Genomic DNA, 18,960 nt, shown 5'->3' with positions numbered 1-18,960 from the left:
TCTGATTTACTTGCATTGACTACCCCAAGTTCTCCATTCAAATATATTCTGACATTGCCTTCATGTTCCACCATCATTAGTGTACTTGTTTTGCCAGCAGGCTTTGAACTATGTTTTCAAGCAGAAAGGTTTACAGAAAAAGATGTTTTTAATATTTAGACATTTTACTTTATGGGTTAGCAGACAGTGACCATTCCACAGTGTTCAGCAAAATTTATCACAAAGGCAGCCTGCATTGCTATCAAATTGGTCAGGCAAAATCATCTTTATGATATTTAGGTATTTGGAACAGACCACTAAACTATTTCAAAGATTAACAGGTTTCCATTAAGCATATTTAGAGTGGCTTTCCAAAATGTCTGTAATAACTACTTTGGCCTATAAACCCAAGAGCTATCAAATAAGCAAAGTTTCCATTTTTAAATTAAATCATCTGAATGCATTTCATACTTAAAAGTAACTATAAAGGAAAAAATAAGGTGTTTATATTATTTAAAACACTATACACTCAAAAACCCAGAAAGTTGACTGTATATCAGATTCCTTTTTCCCCAAAGAGCATCCTAAGGTGACAGTGCAGCTACCTGTACCTAATACTGCTCACGTCTTAACACAGGAGCACTCCTTACATGTGACCAAATTGCAGGCACCCTAAGACTAAAGGAACAGCTCTGGGCAGTAGGCAGCCACAAGTATTTACCTGGCCAGCTGCCTGTTTTCTGCCTGCTTCCAAAAGGCCCTCTAGAAAAGACAAAGATGAAAGAGGCAAACAGGATGTTTTGCTCAGACACACTGAATCTACCTCTCAGGCTGTGTATGCTGGGGAACTCAAGTCTAATGGAATGATTCCACAAATGTATCCAATAATTATTTGTGACTTCTGTTTAGCAAATGGACCTACAGTCCTACACACAAGTAAAATAAAGACCTGCCAAGACATTCCCTTCCAACTCTCAATAGACAAAAATGGAAACTGTTTGTCCAGTTTACAAAATCTCCAGAAGAGCAGCAAGTGACCAAAATACAGCAATGCGTTTATCAAAGACAGATAAAATAATCAGGGGTAAAAAAACCTAAACCAACAACTTCTAAGGATATTTTCAAAACACTGGAATTTTCAGTTATGGTGTTTTGTGTCTTGTGATAGTGCCAATCACAACACAACAACACAGGTTGCACCAAGCAATGACAGGATGTTAACCCCCGCTGTTCTATGGGTTTAGGGTTTGTTCATTTGCACTCTCCTAACCCTGTACTATTTTTCAATACATAAAACCAAGTCTGTTAGATGCTTTGTTCAAATTAGTATTCTGTTAGCAGATAAAATGTTCTTCTCCAATGTTGCTTCCAGTTTCAAAAGCTTTTATGCTGCAGTCAAGAAAGACTCCTCAAGACTATGAGTGCACTCACTGCTCACCTCAACAGATTCTTTTCTAGAGTAAGAGACTTGATAAAATCCAAATTCAAACTCTGCTCAAAGCTTTTTATCTCTTCACAAAATATTTCCACTACCTCCAACCACTGAATCACGTTTCCAATCAAAACAAAACACACTGTCATCATTATGCTACAGATTACTTCTCCCTTACCATTTTGTATGTTTCATCATGTCGCTTTGTGAGTTTCCACAATAAATGTATTATACTAAGCACTTGCTGCATAAGATGCTGAGATTCTGATTCCAAAAGGTTTCCAAGAATAGGAGCTGATTGTGCAGGAGATGCTTCAATCCAGCACTCAATCAGTAACGGAATTATTATCTCAATAAAACCTTTTAAGTTCTCAGCCGAGGACAGGCCCTTTTCTGCACTGTCCATTACACTTGCCACAGACCTAAACAACAAAAGAAAAAAAAAAGAAGAAAAAAATATAAAGATTACACCTTTAAAAACAGATTAAAGAAGTATCACTTTCTTGCTACCTGAAAATCAGGAAAAAAATCCTTTTTTTAATACATTAAATATTTGCTTTCTTTCTTGCTAGATGTTTCAGTAAGGAAAATGGGACTTCATCTACAACAAATCTGCTCCCACTTCTCCCTGCAAGTCTGTGAGCCTCTGTAACTGATTCTCAGATTTCAGTACTTTTCCCTTCTTGTTATATGCAAAGCCTATAAAGTGGAGAAGCAAGATTTCCACCCTACAGAAGCACTCCCGATACTCAGAATAATAACATAAAAAAGCTTTCAGTTTTAAGCTTCTTGAAGCAAAATAATGAGACTGACTACAAAGTACTGTCAAATGCATGAGGTTTATTACAGTTAATAACCATGTCCAGCTATAATAAATGTAATGGTTGCTCATATTAATTAAAAAAATAATCGTTCTGCAGAAACCTAACTTTTGTTCCCACCCATAAAGCTTTGGAGAACAACTAGCTGAAAAATTAATTAAGCAAAAATTATCAAAAAATGAAGAGATATGGTTTAAATTAAAATAACATCTCCCATAAAGCAAGAAAATAAGGGACTTTTTTCACACACATCCCTTTTCAATACCCTTCATCTGTGTTTTAAAAAGGAATATCAGCACGAATTACCAAATCCTGCTCCTGGAAAAGCTAACTGTATCCATTTTAAACCCAAGATTCTTTTAAGAAACCTCTCAATAACTCCTGCTAATTTTAAGCAATACAGAAGCTTCTGAAAATATTTCCAAATATCAAGATCCCTTAAGAAAAAAAAGGCAACAATAATTTCAGCTGATCATATCTGACATTGTTTTCCATTATGATTTTGTTTTCTAATTCACATCAGGGAATTCCTATCATAATTCTAACTTCCTAATATACACAAAATTGGTACACCGAACCTTCCCTTAAACACCTAATTCAGCAATTGTCTCCAAGTATTTTTTCTTTACATATATACCCAAAATAGGATCTGAAAAACTACTTGCTTGCCACAGATAGGCAGAGAAATCTGTTTACAAGTATTTTCAACCCATATTGGATTAAAGAGGTAAAGCAGCTTTTCCTGATCATCCTGTCATTTCCAAATTATCCAATTAGTTATATCCTTCCATGAAGCTCTATTTCTCATGCTGCTTCGATTATCTATAACATGCACATAACAGAAAATCTTATTCTGTCATTTCTATCTGCTTGAAAGTGGTATCTCAAGAAAATTATTGGACCACAACAAATCCAGGTATTAATAAACCATAAAAGGTGTAGCAAGAAGACATGTGCAAAGGAATAGAAAGAACAAATGAAGGCAAGATGGGAGAGAATATTTAAACCTCCAGCACAAAATAAAACAAACAAGTGGAAACATAGCTGGTTGCAAAAAAAAAAAACAAAAACAAAAACAAACAACAGAACTGTTAGTTTTGCTTTAGTACCTACAACAACTATCAGACAGCTTAAAATTTAACAGTGCTTAGCATTAACTGCAACAGCCAACGCATGCAGTCAACATACTCTGGCATATTCATTCATATTTTGTTCCTCCATGCCCATTCTATGCCACAAGCCCTGCTGTAAAATATCAGTTTCCTTCAGGCTACAGAGTTTAAGACAAATGGTTCCAACAGACATCTGACTCTCAAGTCATCTAAAAACATAGAAGATAAATCTCATCTTCCAGTTATAACCACAATGAATTCTAAAGTATAACTGGACAAGCCAGCTGATACCACGACCACAGCCTCACTTAAAAAGGTAGGTTGTCCTGTGAGTGCTATGCCATAATACACAGTTAGCTGAGATTCTGAAATGTCAGTAATTGGCTGAAATAGTTGTGAATTTGTAGTCTTTAACTGTTTATGTGAAAACAGAGAAAGCAGAGCTCTAGAATTCCTTTTTCCACCTATTTCAGTACATTTCTGAAACAAGAGATGGAAAAAGGAGGAAGACTCTACACCAAAAGGGCAACTCCACCCAGTTGCAGAAAGCATGTGGGCAAGAACACTTGGCAGTTTTCATGTATCCTTGCAAAATATGCCCTTGTGGCTCAAAACAAAGTTCCTTCAAATATTCAAGGTTAACAACAGAAGGTGTAATTAAAATCCAATTGCCAGCAAGAGATGACAAAGCATTACAGTCTCCTAGTCAGTATGTATTAGTGTAATATCCTTAGCAATACAGGTTCACCAGAACTGGGACAGTTTTAGGTCAACTAAAGTGTTAAATTTTTCTGTCACACATATGTTATCACTGCTTTTGAATGGTAAGGTGGCTTTCAAAATACAAAATGTACTACCCTCATAGGGTAACAGAAGTATAGAAAACACTACTGAAGTGAGCTGAAAAAATATTTGTGTATCTTTTAAGCTGTAACTTTTCCTTAAAATGACAGTATTTTTATAAAGCAGAATCAAACAAAAGAAGATATTTAACATATCTACTATTTGACAGTAAGAGGACAAACAGAAATTCAGCAAAAGGAAGTCAAGGAAGTGTGAAAGAAACAGAAAATAAGGAAACAATTTTCTGCTGCTTGAAATGGGAAAAAGTCATTGGAATTGAACAGGCTTTTATGGCTCAGAGTCTAAGTCAGGTTACTGTCCTCCTTTTTGTGTGCACTGCCAAGTGCATCAAAGAAACATTGAAAACTCCCAGTGAACAATATATTCCATTTCTATCTGACGTGCAGGTCACACCGCACACATTAATTCACTCTGCTTTGTCTTCCATTTTGATCTTTGAAGTCTTCTTCACTTTTCTCCACAGCTTTATTTTCTCCTTTCTCAGTAGAAACAGAAATGAGCCGCTGCTCAGTACCGCTTCCAGCCCGAAAGAAACATTTCACATCTCAGTATGGCCAAATTTAAGTTGAAGTCTTTATGTTTTCCCCACACCTGAAATGAGTTTGATGCAGTCAGTACACAAGGCAGAGGATATATTCTAGTAATCCCTAATTCACACACAGTGAACAGATCTAGCACATAGCAGAAAATAAACCTCTTAAGATGTGCATTATTGAACCATTCCAAGCTCAGAATCTACACTTTTTATTAAACATTACCACCACAAATTGATTCTGAATATCCCTTCCTGTAACCCCTAGGTTATCAAATAGGTGCCAGCCCTGCCCAATGCCATTTGCAAGATTAAAAAGATACAGGAATTTAAATAATTTAGCATACTAACAGTGGTGTTTGGAAGCCTGCTTTTTAAAGAACAAAGCAGAAACTCACTTACAGTATTAGCCATGAGGCCAGAAATATATACACACTGCAATTAGTTACTTATGGTTTCAGCAATTCATTATTTATAGTTAGGCCTTGACTATTTGTGCATTGACTTCTCTAAACACACACCCACACACACTGTTTGAGATTTTGGAAATACCCAAGGAGCAGCACAGATGTTTTTTATGTCTTACTGAAAGTTTCATCCTTGCAGTACGGTTAAAGTAGAGGACTGGAAATGCCTGTGAAAGGCCACAGATGGGATTGGAAGAGGCAGAATTAAACATCCTCAGATCAGTAGAAAACATTTCAGTGACTTCCACTCCTAAAATTTTGCAATTAGCCTCTAAAGCAAAGCTGTGTTGGCCCTTTGTGCAAAATGAATACACCACTAGGTGCAAAAGCAATAAAATCAGAAGATTTTAGTACCTTCTGCAGATCTCCCTTCCTCTTTGCACTCTTCTGTTCTGCTGCCTCCAGCTTGCTTTGCCAATCTTGCCTTGGATTCTCGCAGTGTCTCCTTCTATTCTTCTGGCTCCTCCTCAGGCTTGCAAACGCCTTTTTGAAAGTATTTATAACCACAAGTGGATCACGATGTTTCACCAAACTAGCTCCTCAGAAAAGTGGAATCCAATTCAGGTAAGACCAGATGCAAAAGTTCATTTTCCTCTACCTCAGCAGCTATTACAGGGCATGGTATATCTAGCACTGCCTGTCATGCAGGACACAACAGAAGAATCTTCTGATACATGGTGGTCCACAGCTGTATGCTTCTGACTGGGGAGATGAAGTCCATAGAAGTATTTTGTGCTGAGCACCAAACCCTTCTCCCTGCCTCAAGTACGCTTCACTGGTCTAGTTTCCACCTAAAGTTTTAACTACAGCAGATATTGTTGGTGAGGACTGAACTCTACTATTAACAACCACTTGTATGAGAATAAGCTGTGCTTTTGTTTAGCTTAATATAATTTTCCTAAAGTTGCTATCAAGAGCCTAGTGAAATGGGATTGGAATGGTCATTTTGTCTCTACAACAGAGATGGAAAGCACCTGCTACTTGAGGCCAATACCTGTGGCATAAAATACCCTTTCTGAGCTTCATTCAAAGATATGAAGTCAACACAGTAGCATATTACACACTGGGTTTTATATGCTTTTGAGCCTCTGACCTCCCAGATGAATTTGGTGTAACTGCTTCACATTCCTCATTCAGTCTCCCACAGCAGTAGAACAAGGATTATGCTTACTCTTCAAACCACACTGATATCTACGGATTAGAAGCACTGTGTAATACCTATTTGAGTTGTCATTCTGGGTGTCCTACCAGTGGGTATACATCATCTACAGTAATGCATATACATAAAGATGACGATGTTTAAAAGGCACCATAGAGTGGGGTGGGAGGTTTCTCTCAAGTTTGAGGAGTTGTCAAATAAGAAAGGAGGAAGAAAAAGAGACTCTTAGTTATTTCTCCCTCAACTTCAGCTCATGTCTATTTAGAGTACTATTAAAAAACCACATAAACTTTCCTGTGCCTAGGCATGCCACACTTTCTTCCATATTCATCAACATGTCTCAGGAGACATTCTTCACCATAGTCAAAACATAAACCAGTGAATTGACTAAAAATATCTAGAACTGGAAGCTCAGCAGAACTTCATAAAGCCAGACACATCTTATAATGCTGTCCCTTTTAAAGGAGCTATATTCAAAGAAAATAAGCTCCTAAACTTACAGGCTCTTGGGGGTGAAAGCACAGAACTCAGAAAAATTCATTATCATGGTGTAAGAAACAAGCTTACGTTTCACAAAGAAATTAGCCTGCTCGCCCCCGGGTCTGTTTTGTACGCTGCAACAACCAGCACTCGCTAGTTTGCATGCAAAAACATCTACTAGAGCCAGTCTTGCAAAATTATGATGAGTGACACAAAACAAAGCTTTTATTTGGTAATGGGCAAGTTTATGATACACTTATAGCACAGGGATCTGCAGAGTATTCCCATATTTTGAAGCCACGGCAGTAAGACTGCACATTACACTAAACGTCCAATAATATGGCTAAGAGATGATCCCATAATAAAAGCTATATTGTTATCTCCAACAGTAACAAACCACAGTTTAACATTGTGATCACACACTTGACAAATTCCCAAATTAGTTAATGTTTTCTCACCTCAGTCTAAATGATGAGTTGATCTTTGGTCGTAAGCCACCATTTTCAAAGAGCTGTATATGTTGCTGATTATTTGCATGGAGTTTCCAACTTACACATATGGGATTCCTCATAGAATGAGGGTTGTCCTTTTGTTCTTGAAGCCCTTCATCCTCTATTTCACTGGACCCATCTACCACTGCTTGGAGAAACTTCTTGAGCCTGGTAAGTACATTCAACCTCCACTGCTGAGAAGTTACTCTGCGACTTGGGTTAACAGAGAGCATCCAAGAAAGTTTCTCTCTGCTTTTCAGTCTTTTTGACAGCTGCTGGTGAGAAATAAGCTCTACAAAATTCTTCAACAATATACTGCTGCGGTCTGTGAGAAGAGCTGGGTATGCTTCCAATAAAACATCCAAGACTTTCAATGAATCTTCCTGAATTCCCTCACTGATATGAGTCATGGCACTGGAGAGATGGGCACTTACCAAAGGAAAAAACGGTGCAATCTGTTCCGCTCTTATTTTTGAAGCCAAGAATTGCAGCAGGTGAACAGCTGCTCCTCTGACACCAGAATCTTTGTCTGTAAACACAGCTGCCACCTCACTTATTATATTTGAAAGGTGTGCATCAATTACAAATGGATACTGAGACAGGAGATCTTTAAGCCCAGTAAGTGCATTATGCTTAACCCCAGGACTGTAGTGATGCATCTGTGAAAGCAGATCCTGAAAGGAAAGAGACACAGATACTTGCCATCATTATTAAACTCTTAAAACTTCTCCACTTATTCCAGCACATTTCGCTTAAACACTCAAAAATACAAAATCTATTCTTACAAGGTCCTGCTGTTCATAACAGCATAACATGTTGAGAACAAATACAACATGAAAGTATAACAATGAACAAATCAAAGTTAAATGACAGGAAAAAGAAGGCACTGGCTAATCCTTCAGGGAATGCGATACTCTTCATTCTTAAGCTAATGCACAATCCTACTGACTTAACAGAGGGATGACCAAAAATAAGTCATCTCACACTTGTTCTCAAAAGTAGAACTACAAAATCTCACTCTCAACAGCTTTCTTCAGTGGAAGCAGAGAGCTGCCTGAGACGAAGATGACACAAAGGCAGAAAAGCAGAATCACCACTCAGAGAAACAAAGAATTAACGAAAAAAACCTGACACCTTATCAAGTCTACTTTTTAAAACTCTGGCTTTAAGTCACAATCCAAATCTTTCAAAACACAAACATTAATCCTAGATACTCAAATCAGCATGCAACTTTACTTTTTGCACTGCTGAAAAGCTTTCCCTTGGATTATACACTGGTCCAGCAATTTGAGTCATGGGTCAGTTAACTGTCAAAGACAAAGAGTCTGTATTCAAATACTTCAATGGATTTTTTTAGTTTTAAATAATTTTTCTTCCTAACTTCCAGTAAACACTGTAAACCCAGACAAGTGACAAGCAGTTTTCTGTCCTTTCAGAATGTAAAGTCACAGCATACCTTTATGTTAAGTTTTCTGTTTTGTGTCGGAAGCACTCCATCTTCTTTAAGCTGCTCAGGAATATGTATGGCCTTTGTTTTGAAGGTAGTATCAGTTGCATTCTCTAGTTTAGGCTTTTTTTTCCCAACTTTCAATTTCACTTTCTGGAAGTCTTCTTGACGTTTCCTTTTTTTAGTCATTCTGACTCTGCAAAAAAATATTCAGAATCAAATACACTACAAATATTTTTTTTCCCACCAAAGACCACCAACCTCCTAAGGAAAGCTACTGGGTTTGTTTTTTTCCCCACACAAACTGTCAACCACTCCTGAGACTAGATGCTAGATTAAACATGCACATTGATTCAGTACAGCTGTTATTTTTGCATCCAGAAAACATTTTGATGCTCCTTTGGTTGTCTTTGTTCCAAGAACTACTTACTGAATGTCTGCATCTTCTATTGCTTTATTAGATTAAGTTGTTGGCTTGGTTTTAAAATGTTCCTGCCACTAAATCATTTTCTTACATATTTGACTCTTGTCAAGCCATTTTACATTATCAACTCAAACCATTAACAGCATACATTCTGCATAGCTAAAATCATAGGTTTTAATCATGCCTTCACTGAGAACAGTAGTATAGAAAAATCTAAGAAAATTTCCTCTACAGTCCAGTTTGTGCATTGAAAGGGAATAAAAAAAAAATCACAGTTACAAAGAAGGAGAGCAAGGGGAGGGAATGTTAGCTAGGGACATATAGTAGAGAGAGACTGAAAAACCAAGTCATGTTTAATAAGGCAGAAGAAACAAGGTAGTACAAGCAGCTGTTCTTAAAAGTTGTAAGGACATGTTAGAATAGATACACAATAACCAAAACAAATTAAACCCTACACTTCAGTCTCTGAAAGACCTTTTGGCTTTGACATATCTGTACATATTAAAATACTCCTCATAATAACAGACTAAAAATATATATACACAAACAAAAAATTCCCAAGCAAACCCAATAACCACAACAACACTGCCACCACCATCAAACCCTACACTACAAGTTCCTTTAGTTTCTCTTCCTTCTGAATTCATTCAGAACAAAACTCCAGAAGCTGATGTCACAACACTCAGTATCACATATAAATTGCACTTAGATTTCTATTAAGATTGTGAATCCATGGTCTGATGACTCCCAGAAATGGTTGTCGAGATTATTTACAATTTAAAAAAGGGAAGGATGAGGCAAGCACAAAGACAGTATAATACTGAGATTAAATATCTCACAAATTTTTAATGCTAATAGGTTATTCAGAGAGTTGGCAATCGAGCCTTCATGCAGTATCAAGCTTATACCACCAGGTAATAAACTTTTTGCTTCTTCTCTCTTTCAAGATACTCTCAATAGCCAAATTGTGCGTTCTTAATAGATGAACTATATAAAGAAGCTGTGAATAGAACATTCAAATTTCTGAAGACCAAATAAACTAAAAACCAAACCCCCCAGAAGAGCACAGCTGACTAAACTCAGAATTTTTTAGAATAAAATATTCAAACAGTGATTCTTCTATGGTGGCTGTGACCATCATTTGCTCTGAAAAACAGAATTCTAAAGCTGATTTTCCCAATGAACTCCAAACTGTAAATTTGTGCTGTATTACAGTATTTCATAGAATAATCAGAATGCTTTGTATCTAATTAAGTTTGTGTAAAAGAACTGAAAATTATAAACAATTGATTATACAAACATTTGACCACAACTCAATGTTTTTGGCATACTAGCTTAAAAGAGCTATATGCAAGACCACTTTAACCGAAGTGTAAATTTAGCATAATGCTCAACTGAAAAGGTTTCCAAAAACTGGGAGTTTGGTGCCAAAATACAAAGGTCTTCTAGTGTCCAACTATAACAACCATGGTTTCATGGGCTTTTGATTTTTACCACATGTACCTTTGAAGAAAGAATGATGAGGCTGTACTTGACTGCAAGACATACAGAAATATCTAGAAGCTTTTAACACTAATGTTACTTCCACTTATAAAGCTTGCTTTAATGGAGATATTTAGGAAACCTCACTCTACATGGTGAAACGCTTGGCTTCCAATCAGCACTAGAAGTTTACAACACAGGTGTGCACATCTGAATAGTCAATTAAGCTCTTTTAAAAGGAGAAGGCTTAATAATACAGTTTCTCCTGATGGAACAAAGAAACAGAATTTACTTTGCACTACGTATTTCAAAAATAATTCACTGGAAATCTAAACACATCTAAACACTTCTGATTCATAGGTACCACGACAAATAGAGATAAAATGGTCCCAAAGACAAAGGCGTGAGAACAACACAACGTCTACATAATAAAGCATTAAGTAAAACTGCACACAGCTTTTGAAGGTAGGCAAATATTTTAATGACACTTCTTGCTGAAACAACTGCCTTTGGACTTCAGCTGTTATTTTCACTTGGCCCTCCTCCAACAGGAGCCAGCTAAGTGCATCTAACAGTTTATACACTAAGGTAGTTTAACAATCCAAAACATTAAAATAACCTCAAATCAATACCAGCTTCCTTAATGTACATAAAGCTGTATGAGCAGCACTTTTCAGAAGCTACTTCAGGTGTCACTCGGCCATCCTTGCCTCTGGCTTAAGGGGACCAAACGCAGCGACTGCTTCACCTGTAATTTACTTCCTTGGATCTTTAAGGCACTATCCTCAGGGAATCTCACTGCCTGCATATTTACAAGCTCAAGCGATCAGGAAAATCCTGAGAAACCAGAAGGCATGCCCTAACTCCTCTCGTCTGCTAAGGATTCCCAACACGGCGAGTTCTCTCCCGGCAAAGGGCAGTACTTACTCGTAGTTAACTTTCGGAGGCTCCCGCTCTGGCCAGCGTACCCAGTCACCACAAACCTAACACACAGACCCCGCGCCACGACGCCGACGCCGTACCCCGAAGCCACAGCGTCGCTGAAGCGGAGGCAGCGGCTCCTCCCGCAGGTCTAGGCCGTTAAACCACCTTCCTCGCCGTCCCGGGACATCTTTCTGCTCGTTCCCGAACAGCCGCTTCCCTCCACTCCACTTGAGTCGCTCTACAAGCCGTTTAAATAAAGCGCGTTAGTGCCCGCCCGGTGCCAGGGCTCCCGGCGGGAGGCCGCGAGTTCGGCTCCCGGGAGCCCCCGCAGCCGCGCCACGGAGGAGCAGAGGCTCCACCAGCGGCAAGCGAGGCGGGAGCGGCGGCTGAGGGAAGCCGCCGGGCGAGAGGCAGCACAGACCCCACCACCCCAGGGTGGCGGGGCAGGGGCGACAGCGGCCGAAGCTCGCGGCCGGGCGAGCTGAGGCCGCTGGTTTCCCAGGACCGGCACGCCCGCGGCTGGCTCACGCTTTCCCGCCGCCCTGCGCAGGAGCGTGCGGGAAGGGGGTGGGTCACACAAAAGGCGGCCGTTAGCGCAGGGCAGGGCGAAGCCCGTGGCCCCCGGACGCGCCCGCGGGCAGGGCGCAGGCAGGCCCGGGCCGGGCACCTCCTCCTGCCGTGCGGCGACGGCGCCGCCGAGCCCCGCGCGCCGCGCCGGCCACTCACCAACCACGCGGCAGCGCGAGCCCCCTTCCGCCCCCGAGCGCCTGCCCGGAAGCGGCCGCCCACGTGAGCGGCTGCCACCAGCGAGCGCCCCCGCGGGAAGGAGCGCGCTTCCGGCCCGCGCCACCGGCGCCTGCGCGCTGGCGCCACCTTCAGCAGCGGCGGCGGCAGCAGCGAGCGCGGCTGGGAGCGGGCGGCAAGCCGCTGGGGTCGGCTCCCGAGTCCGAGCTGGAAAAGACCTTCAAGACCAAGTCCAACCATTAACCCAACGCGGACAGCCCCGCCGCGAAACCACCTCGTCAGGCATCACATCGATACAGCTTTCAACTACTCCCACGCCTCCGCCACTTACCCAGCAGCCCGTTCCAATACTTGACAGCCATTTCGGTGGGGAAATTCTTCTTCATGTTTAACAAAAACCTCTCCTGGGGCTACTTAAGGCTACTGCCTCAAAGTTTCCTTTTACCTGAAGTGGAATACTCCTGAGTGCTGTTCTGGTAGTGGGTTACAGCAGGTAACAGGAATGCATTTGAACCAGCAAACACCAAGATCTGTTAATAGATTTGGAAACCACGTAGAAGCGAGAATAACTTAGGTGATGGTAACACAGAGTCAGTGTCCTGGTTTAACACAACTTGCTCTCACAAGTAAGCCCCCCAAACGCAAACAGGAGGACAAGTAACACAAAAAGCCCTGGGTTGAGATAGGGAGTTCAACGGAAATAATGATGTGCAAATACCTTAGCCTATATTGCAGGAAAGGAAAAGCAGAAGCAGCAGAAACAGCGATAGAACAATCCCTCCACTCCTCCGGTCCACAGCCAGCCCAGCAGGAAAGACCAACCCTCCAAAAACAGAAGCCCCAACCGAAAATAGGAAGCCTCTCATGCTACAATCCAAACTACAAGCCCTGTGACGCTTTGCTGCAGCCAGCACTTTCATTTCAAAGCTGGCATGACATCAGCATGGTAATGAAAACTCATTGGTAGATTCAACCGGCTAACCCCATGACAGCATTTCAGGTTTCATACACAGTATCAAACCACCAGGCACACTGTGTAATTTGATTCTAAGACATGGGAAGAAACACAGGAGGACAGTGTGCCCATGTTGTCCCAGATTCTTTCACCCAATGTGCAACAACCAATATACAGAGGCCAGATTTACTAACAAAGGTGTGCGTGTTTGGATGCTAGGTGGTCTGCAAAGCTAGCACACCTCCCAGAAATTCCCTATGTATAATATACAATTAATCACCAAATTACACAATTGGTTTACAGCTTCTTCTTCAATTAAAGCAACAGTACGTACAAAATTGATAACACAGGCTCTGAGGCAGGTGGTATTGTAGGTAAGCTCAAGGGCAGGGTGGGGATTAGTATTATAACAATATCTTAATGAGTAAAGTTCTCTCTTTAGGAATGCAAGATGCAAAGGTTTGCTGATAGAAGTTTCTTCTGTTGATCAGTTCCTGTTTCTTTAGGTCTTGATGTCCTTGGTGGTTTTTTTGCAGACTTTTGTTATACTTCGATGGGAACCTGCAGCACAGGCAAGGCATCATCAGTCTGCTGGCTACTCAAGGACATGGCTGTTAGCAAGGCATGCACTGTTTATTGAAAGGGAACAGCTTTATACAATAAAGCCCCTTATCTCTCAGAAGACCAGCGCAGTATATTTAACCCAAACTTAAACACTGTCACTGCAGCCTAGACATTTACTCAGTTTCACATGGATAACATCCATCCCTGTCTAGACCAAAGATGATCAAAATTCATACCAGACACTAACACTTCTGTTGAGCACTCTGAACTTTAAATTTCCTATAAATTCACGTGTGAATACTCTTCTCCTTTCCCCTTTCTGCTTTCCAAGGGGAACAGAAAGCTCTACATTTTGTTCAAAATTACTTCCCCAAAGCTTTCTGACCTCTTAAGTAAAATGTGTAAAATTAGGGTAAAGCTAAATAATTTCTTTTTCTTGGTCTAATTTTTCTTCCTATTGTTTATATTTTAACTAATCATCCAGTTACTCAGATGCTTGCCTTGTTGATATTGTGAGAAACAGAATGCATAATGCTAAACAGCATCAGCAACATTGTTTAAGCAGCATTACTAAAGAGAATGGCCATTTTCCTGTTTTGGAACAGACCTACAGGTTTCCTTAGTACAAGAATATCCCACTCATCAAATCCACAGAAAGTTACAAGAATAAAATAACAGAATTGTTCTGTAGCCTCTGTTTGCACCAGAAGAGAAAAAAAAGGGAAATAACTGTAAAACTGAACAGACTCTGATCTTGGGAAACATTTCTAGAAGCAAATGCTTTATGGCTTTGAGGCAGTTCAGTTTTCTCAGTATACTGAAATGCACAGCAGCACACCACTCAACCATTTACTGTCAGTGTGAGATTAGAGGTCTTCCCATCTGCAGCATACTCCTCCTGCACACAAAAAAAAAAGAAAGAATACTCAGATCCAAGTAATTCAAACATACTTTACCTTTATTTCCATTAGAAATTATTCTCCAGCAAGAGGAAAAAGAAGCTTGCCCTGATAGTGTGCACTTACAAAAGCTGAACATTCTTCTTTTACTATTTTAATTAATAGAATGTTCTGCACTTAGAAACACCTTTTTATTGTTTCCAAATTTTATTTTCTGCATTAAAGGAACAGAAGCCAAAATTCCCTATCAAATAATATAGGTTTTTACTGATTACTTTCATCATCATTAATCAGGCATTAATACAGTCTCTATTATAAAGCAAATAGCTGTAAAAGCTCTGGCTCCATCTCTGCCTCTGACAAGAACACATTTTGAGGCAATCCTTAGAAATTTTTCACAATTTATTTAAAGCAGTGTTGTGTGTTTTCATTTCTTTAATTGTCAGTGAACTCTTGTTCTATGAAGAGAGGAATGAAAAAAGTAACTAATTTCCTTGTTGCTGTTGTTACCTTATTTTTTTATAGCATCCTGCGTTCCTTGACACGAAGATGTGAAACCATCAGGATGAAGATTCTCAATTCCATACAGATTCTCCAAAAAAAATTTAAGTTAACATACAAAAGTTAATTTACTGCCTGGCCTCAGCGCATCTGCATCGCGCCAGCATTCGACTGAAAAGCTGTAGAGCTTTATTTAATTAGAACCACTGAATGCTACCCAACATTGCAAGCAGGAAGCAGATTTTAATTACTTTCCCCTCACCCCAGCATACCAATTTGTAACTATTCAAAACAATTTTCATCACCTTAGAAAAGTAGTGGTATTTGTACATGGACCTTTACATTCACTCAGAAACACTTCTGCTTGTTTCAAAGGACAGTTAAAAGTCAGGCTTCATTTCATTTTGTTCTCATACTGGTGGGAAAAGGGAAGGCAAGAGATAATTTGGCTACCAAATCAATGCCTCTTAACCATAGTCTGGTTAAATCTCTTGGAGTGTATCTCTGAATTTGCAAGTATCACCAACCTCTGCTGACCCTGTTGATGCTTGTAGTTACCTAGGCTGCCTAAATCAGCTATCATCCATGTACTTCTCAACTCAAGACTAGGCTGACAGCACTCATCTTGTGTTATTATTTTTAATATTCACTTAAAAAATGTAGATGCCTACTCAGAATCCATAAGGGAGAGAATTTTGATTTAAAAAGCTCTGGAGTCAGACCCAGCAGCCACAGAGTAAAACTTGCAATGAACTGGCACTGCTGACTGCAGTAGCTCCTGCTGCTATCTCTTTATAAAAGGACTAACACAAGGAAAAGATCAGACTGTCAATGTGCAGTATTTAATGATATTGACAAAAACAACAGTTAACTGTTTTTACAGTTATGTTTCAACATGGAAAGAAAGAACATGAGCTTCACAACCTTTCCACAATACAGAAATTTCATCTATATGGAGGAATAAATAATAGGAATCTCAAAACCAAGTGATTAATTTAATTAAAATTAACACTATACAAAATTTGAACATGTCAAAATAAGCTAGATTGAGTTTACATTAAGTAAACCACAAATTTACAGAAAGTAAACATTGTTATATTAACTCTATTAACTACCATGTCACTTTGTGCTGCTGTTGCTTGGTCTCAGAGTTCCACTTTCAGTCAGGATCCTTATAACTTTTGGAATATCAATTCCTTAGAGGCAAACAAACAAACAAAACCAGAAAATAAGTTAATTCATGATAAAGTGCATTTAAAAGCACAAGTTATACTGAAACATTTAGATACTGACATGAGTTTGTTTTTTTTCTTACTACATGAAACTGTTAACAATGCACATGTGCCTGGAAACTCTAATGGTAGATTACTATGAACTGCTATGGAACTGCTTCATTTAAAGTGTCTTTCTTGCCCCTTCTACTGTCTTCAACTTTAAAAGATGTTCAGCTAATACCAGGAAAGAATGACTAGAAATGTTTGATTTTATCACTGCAACAGTAAGTCAAATATCATCTTCCAAACACAAGCAAGGTCCACAAGGAGGGGTAAAAGGAGAAGAAAGACAGGGACAACTTAGATTGTAATGCTAAACTCTCAGCACCTATAACCAAATGCTAAGGAAAGAATAAGAGAAGGGCAAGTGTGCCTGATATTTGGTAAAGTGTGGGAACATTTTGTTCTTCCCCATCCCATATCACCTTCAGCAAACTTTTCTGTGGTCCTCTTCCAGACACTTGCTCAGTCTGGCCCAGACAGTGAAGACAAGTACATGTAATACTTTTGTATCCTTAGTATCCTTTTGCTAGGAGTTCCATAGATCATCCACCTACTACTGCATGAAGAACTGTCTCTTTCTGTCTATTTTAAACTTGCACTCTCACATTACTCCTAGTTCATAAATCAAGAGAGACAGGAAATAACAGAATCCTGTCTGGTATCTGCATCCAGTGCTGATTTACAAATCTCTATTACAGTATCTCAGTCATCTCTTTCAAGTCCAACAGAGTCATAGCTTTGTATTGCTTCTTATATGGAAGCTATTCCCATATATTGTTGCCTTCTCTAAACCTTTTGAAGTGATAAAATCCTTTACCTAAAATAATGGAAACAGAAATACATGTTCTGTGCCAATACAGGCAAAGCATGCATGTATGCAATAGCAAAATGATGACTCCCATCTTTATTTCCATTCTTACTTAATTCCTTATATTTTACATACTCTTCTGACTGATAGTTGGTATTTCAAATGATCTGATGTGAAGCTTTTGAAATTTCTCAACACTTTTAATTGTTTTGAATTTGACAAAATCATTTCATCCAGATACTTATCCCCTTCCTCAGGTCACCTGTGAACGTACTAAACAGCACAGGTCTTAAAACACAAGCCCACAAGTTCTCTACTGGAACCTCTCTTCACTGTAAAAGGTAATAGATAGCAAATGGACAATTACATAAACAATCCAAGAATTTCCTCCTTTTCCCACAGCCAGTTGGTTCCCTTAAGAGCCTCTGATTAGAGTACTACTATCAACAGCTTCCTGGCATTCCAAACAGACTATGTGAACTGGATCACCTTTATCTGACCCTTTCAGTCAGTCCCTTTCAAGTAACTCCAGAAAGTCTCCAAGGCTGTCTTTCTTTCCACAAAATCTCTTACCCCTCACTAACCACTCTAAGCAGATCATATTTCTCCAGGTGTTTAATAATTCCTACTTTTTTTGCTAAACAGCTCCTATTCACCTGTCCAGCAGAAGCTGTTGGCTTCAAAGATGCCCTGGAATTCTGTGCTGGTTTTAGCTGGGATAGAGTTAGCTTTCTTCACAGAAGCTTGATGATGCTGTGCTTTAGATTTGTGGCCAAAACAATGCTGATAACAGGATCAAGGCTATCTGTGCTTCTCACTCTGTAACCCTACGGTGATTACACTGAGAAGGGGAAAAAAAGACTGGCAGGGCACACAGCTGGGACAACTGAACCAAACTGGCCAAAGGGATATTCCATACACCATGTTTAGCAATAAAAAATGGGGAAGTGAGGGAGTAGGGGTTGGCTTCCAACCCCCAGAGACTGATTGGACCTAACTCTGCTTGTGGGAAGCACTGAGCAACTGTCTTCACATAATTTGTTTCTTCCCTTATTAAACTGTCTTTTATCATGACTCATACTTTTTCTCACTTTTGTTATTCCTATTCTCTTCCCTGTCCAGCTGTGGGGGAGTAGGAGGCAGTAAGCAAGCAGCTGTGTTTAACACACACCAAAACCTTAAAAAAAATTTGCCAACAAAAAAAAAGCCCCTCCACCCCCTCCAAATAAGACCAAAAACCCCACAAAACCCAAACTCACAAAAAGGGGGGGGGAAATGTTTGCCACCCATAAATTTTCAGGATCCAAAGGAAGCTTTATGGGAGAAACCATTTCCATCAGTAACACAACCATTTTGCCCTAGAGGTCCCGAGGACCAGGTTATATTCCTGCAAGAGTTGTAACAGTTTCCTTTCATGGTGTGGTCGTACCTGTTTGCTCTAGAACAGATACTTTGCTGAGCTGTATGCACATAGGCCCAAGGAGAGCTTCGAGCACAAACTGCAGTGTCTCCAGTTTCTTCCACAGAGAGCACTCGGGCAAAGAGTATCTTACACTTCTCTACACTGTACTCATGCTCAGCGTTCTTTTCTTACCCTA

General features: G+C 39.7%; 2 protein-coding genes across 4 annotated transcripts in view; both read right to left on the bottom strand.

The window, feature by feature from the left end:
- TEX10 (testis expressed 10) overlaps positions 1-12,431 on the bottom strand; it is a 62,299-nt gene extending 49,868 nt beyond the window's left edge. Inside the window, exons 1-5 of the mRNA XM_064150085.1 lie at positions 12,341-12,431; positions 11,618-11,852; positions 8,794-8,980; positions 7,305-8,011; positions 1,590-1,833 (exon numbers count right to left, since the gene is read on the bottom strand). Of these exons, the coding sequence (XP_064006155.1) occupies positions 1,590-1,833; positions 7,305-8,011; positions 8,794-8,973 (1,131 nt within the window). The 5' untranslated portion in view covers positions 8,974-8,980; positions 11,618-11,852; positions 12,341-12,431. The remainder of the gene's footprint in view (positions 1-1,589; positions 1,834-7,304; positions 8,012-8,793; positions 8,981-11,617; positions 11,853-12,340) is intronic.
- A 3,669-nt stretch (positions 12,432-16,100) lies between these two features.
- LOC135178816 (uncharacterized) overlaps positions 16,101-18,960 on the bottom strand; it is a 29,684-nt gene continuing 26,824 nt past the window's right edge. For all 3 annotated transcript variants that reach the window (XM_064150075.1, XM_064150076.1, XM_064150077.1), the window contains exon 17: positions 16,101-16,473. In XM_064150075.1, the coding sequence (XP_064006145.1) occupies positions 16,397-16,473 (77 nt within the window). In that variant the 3' untranslated portion in view covers positions 16,101-16,396. The remainder of the gene's footprint in view (positions 16,474-18,960) is intronic.

Source organism: Pogoniulus pusillus, chromosome 10 (genome assembly GCF_015220805.1).
Source record: "Pogoniulus pusillus isolate bPogPus1 chromosome 10, bPogPus1.pri, whole genome shotgun sequence".
In the NCBI taxonomy this organism is placed as follows: Eukaryota; Metazoa; Chordata; class Aves; order Piciformes; family Lybiidae; genus Pogoniulus; species Pogoniulus pusillus.
This window is presented reverse-complemented; position numbering and strand designations above follow the sequence as displayed.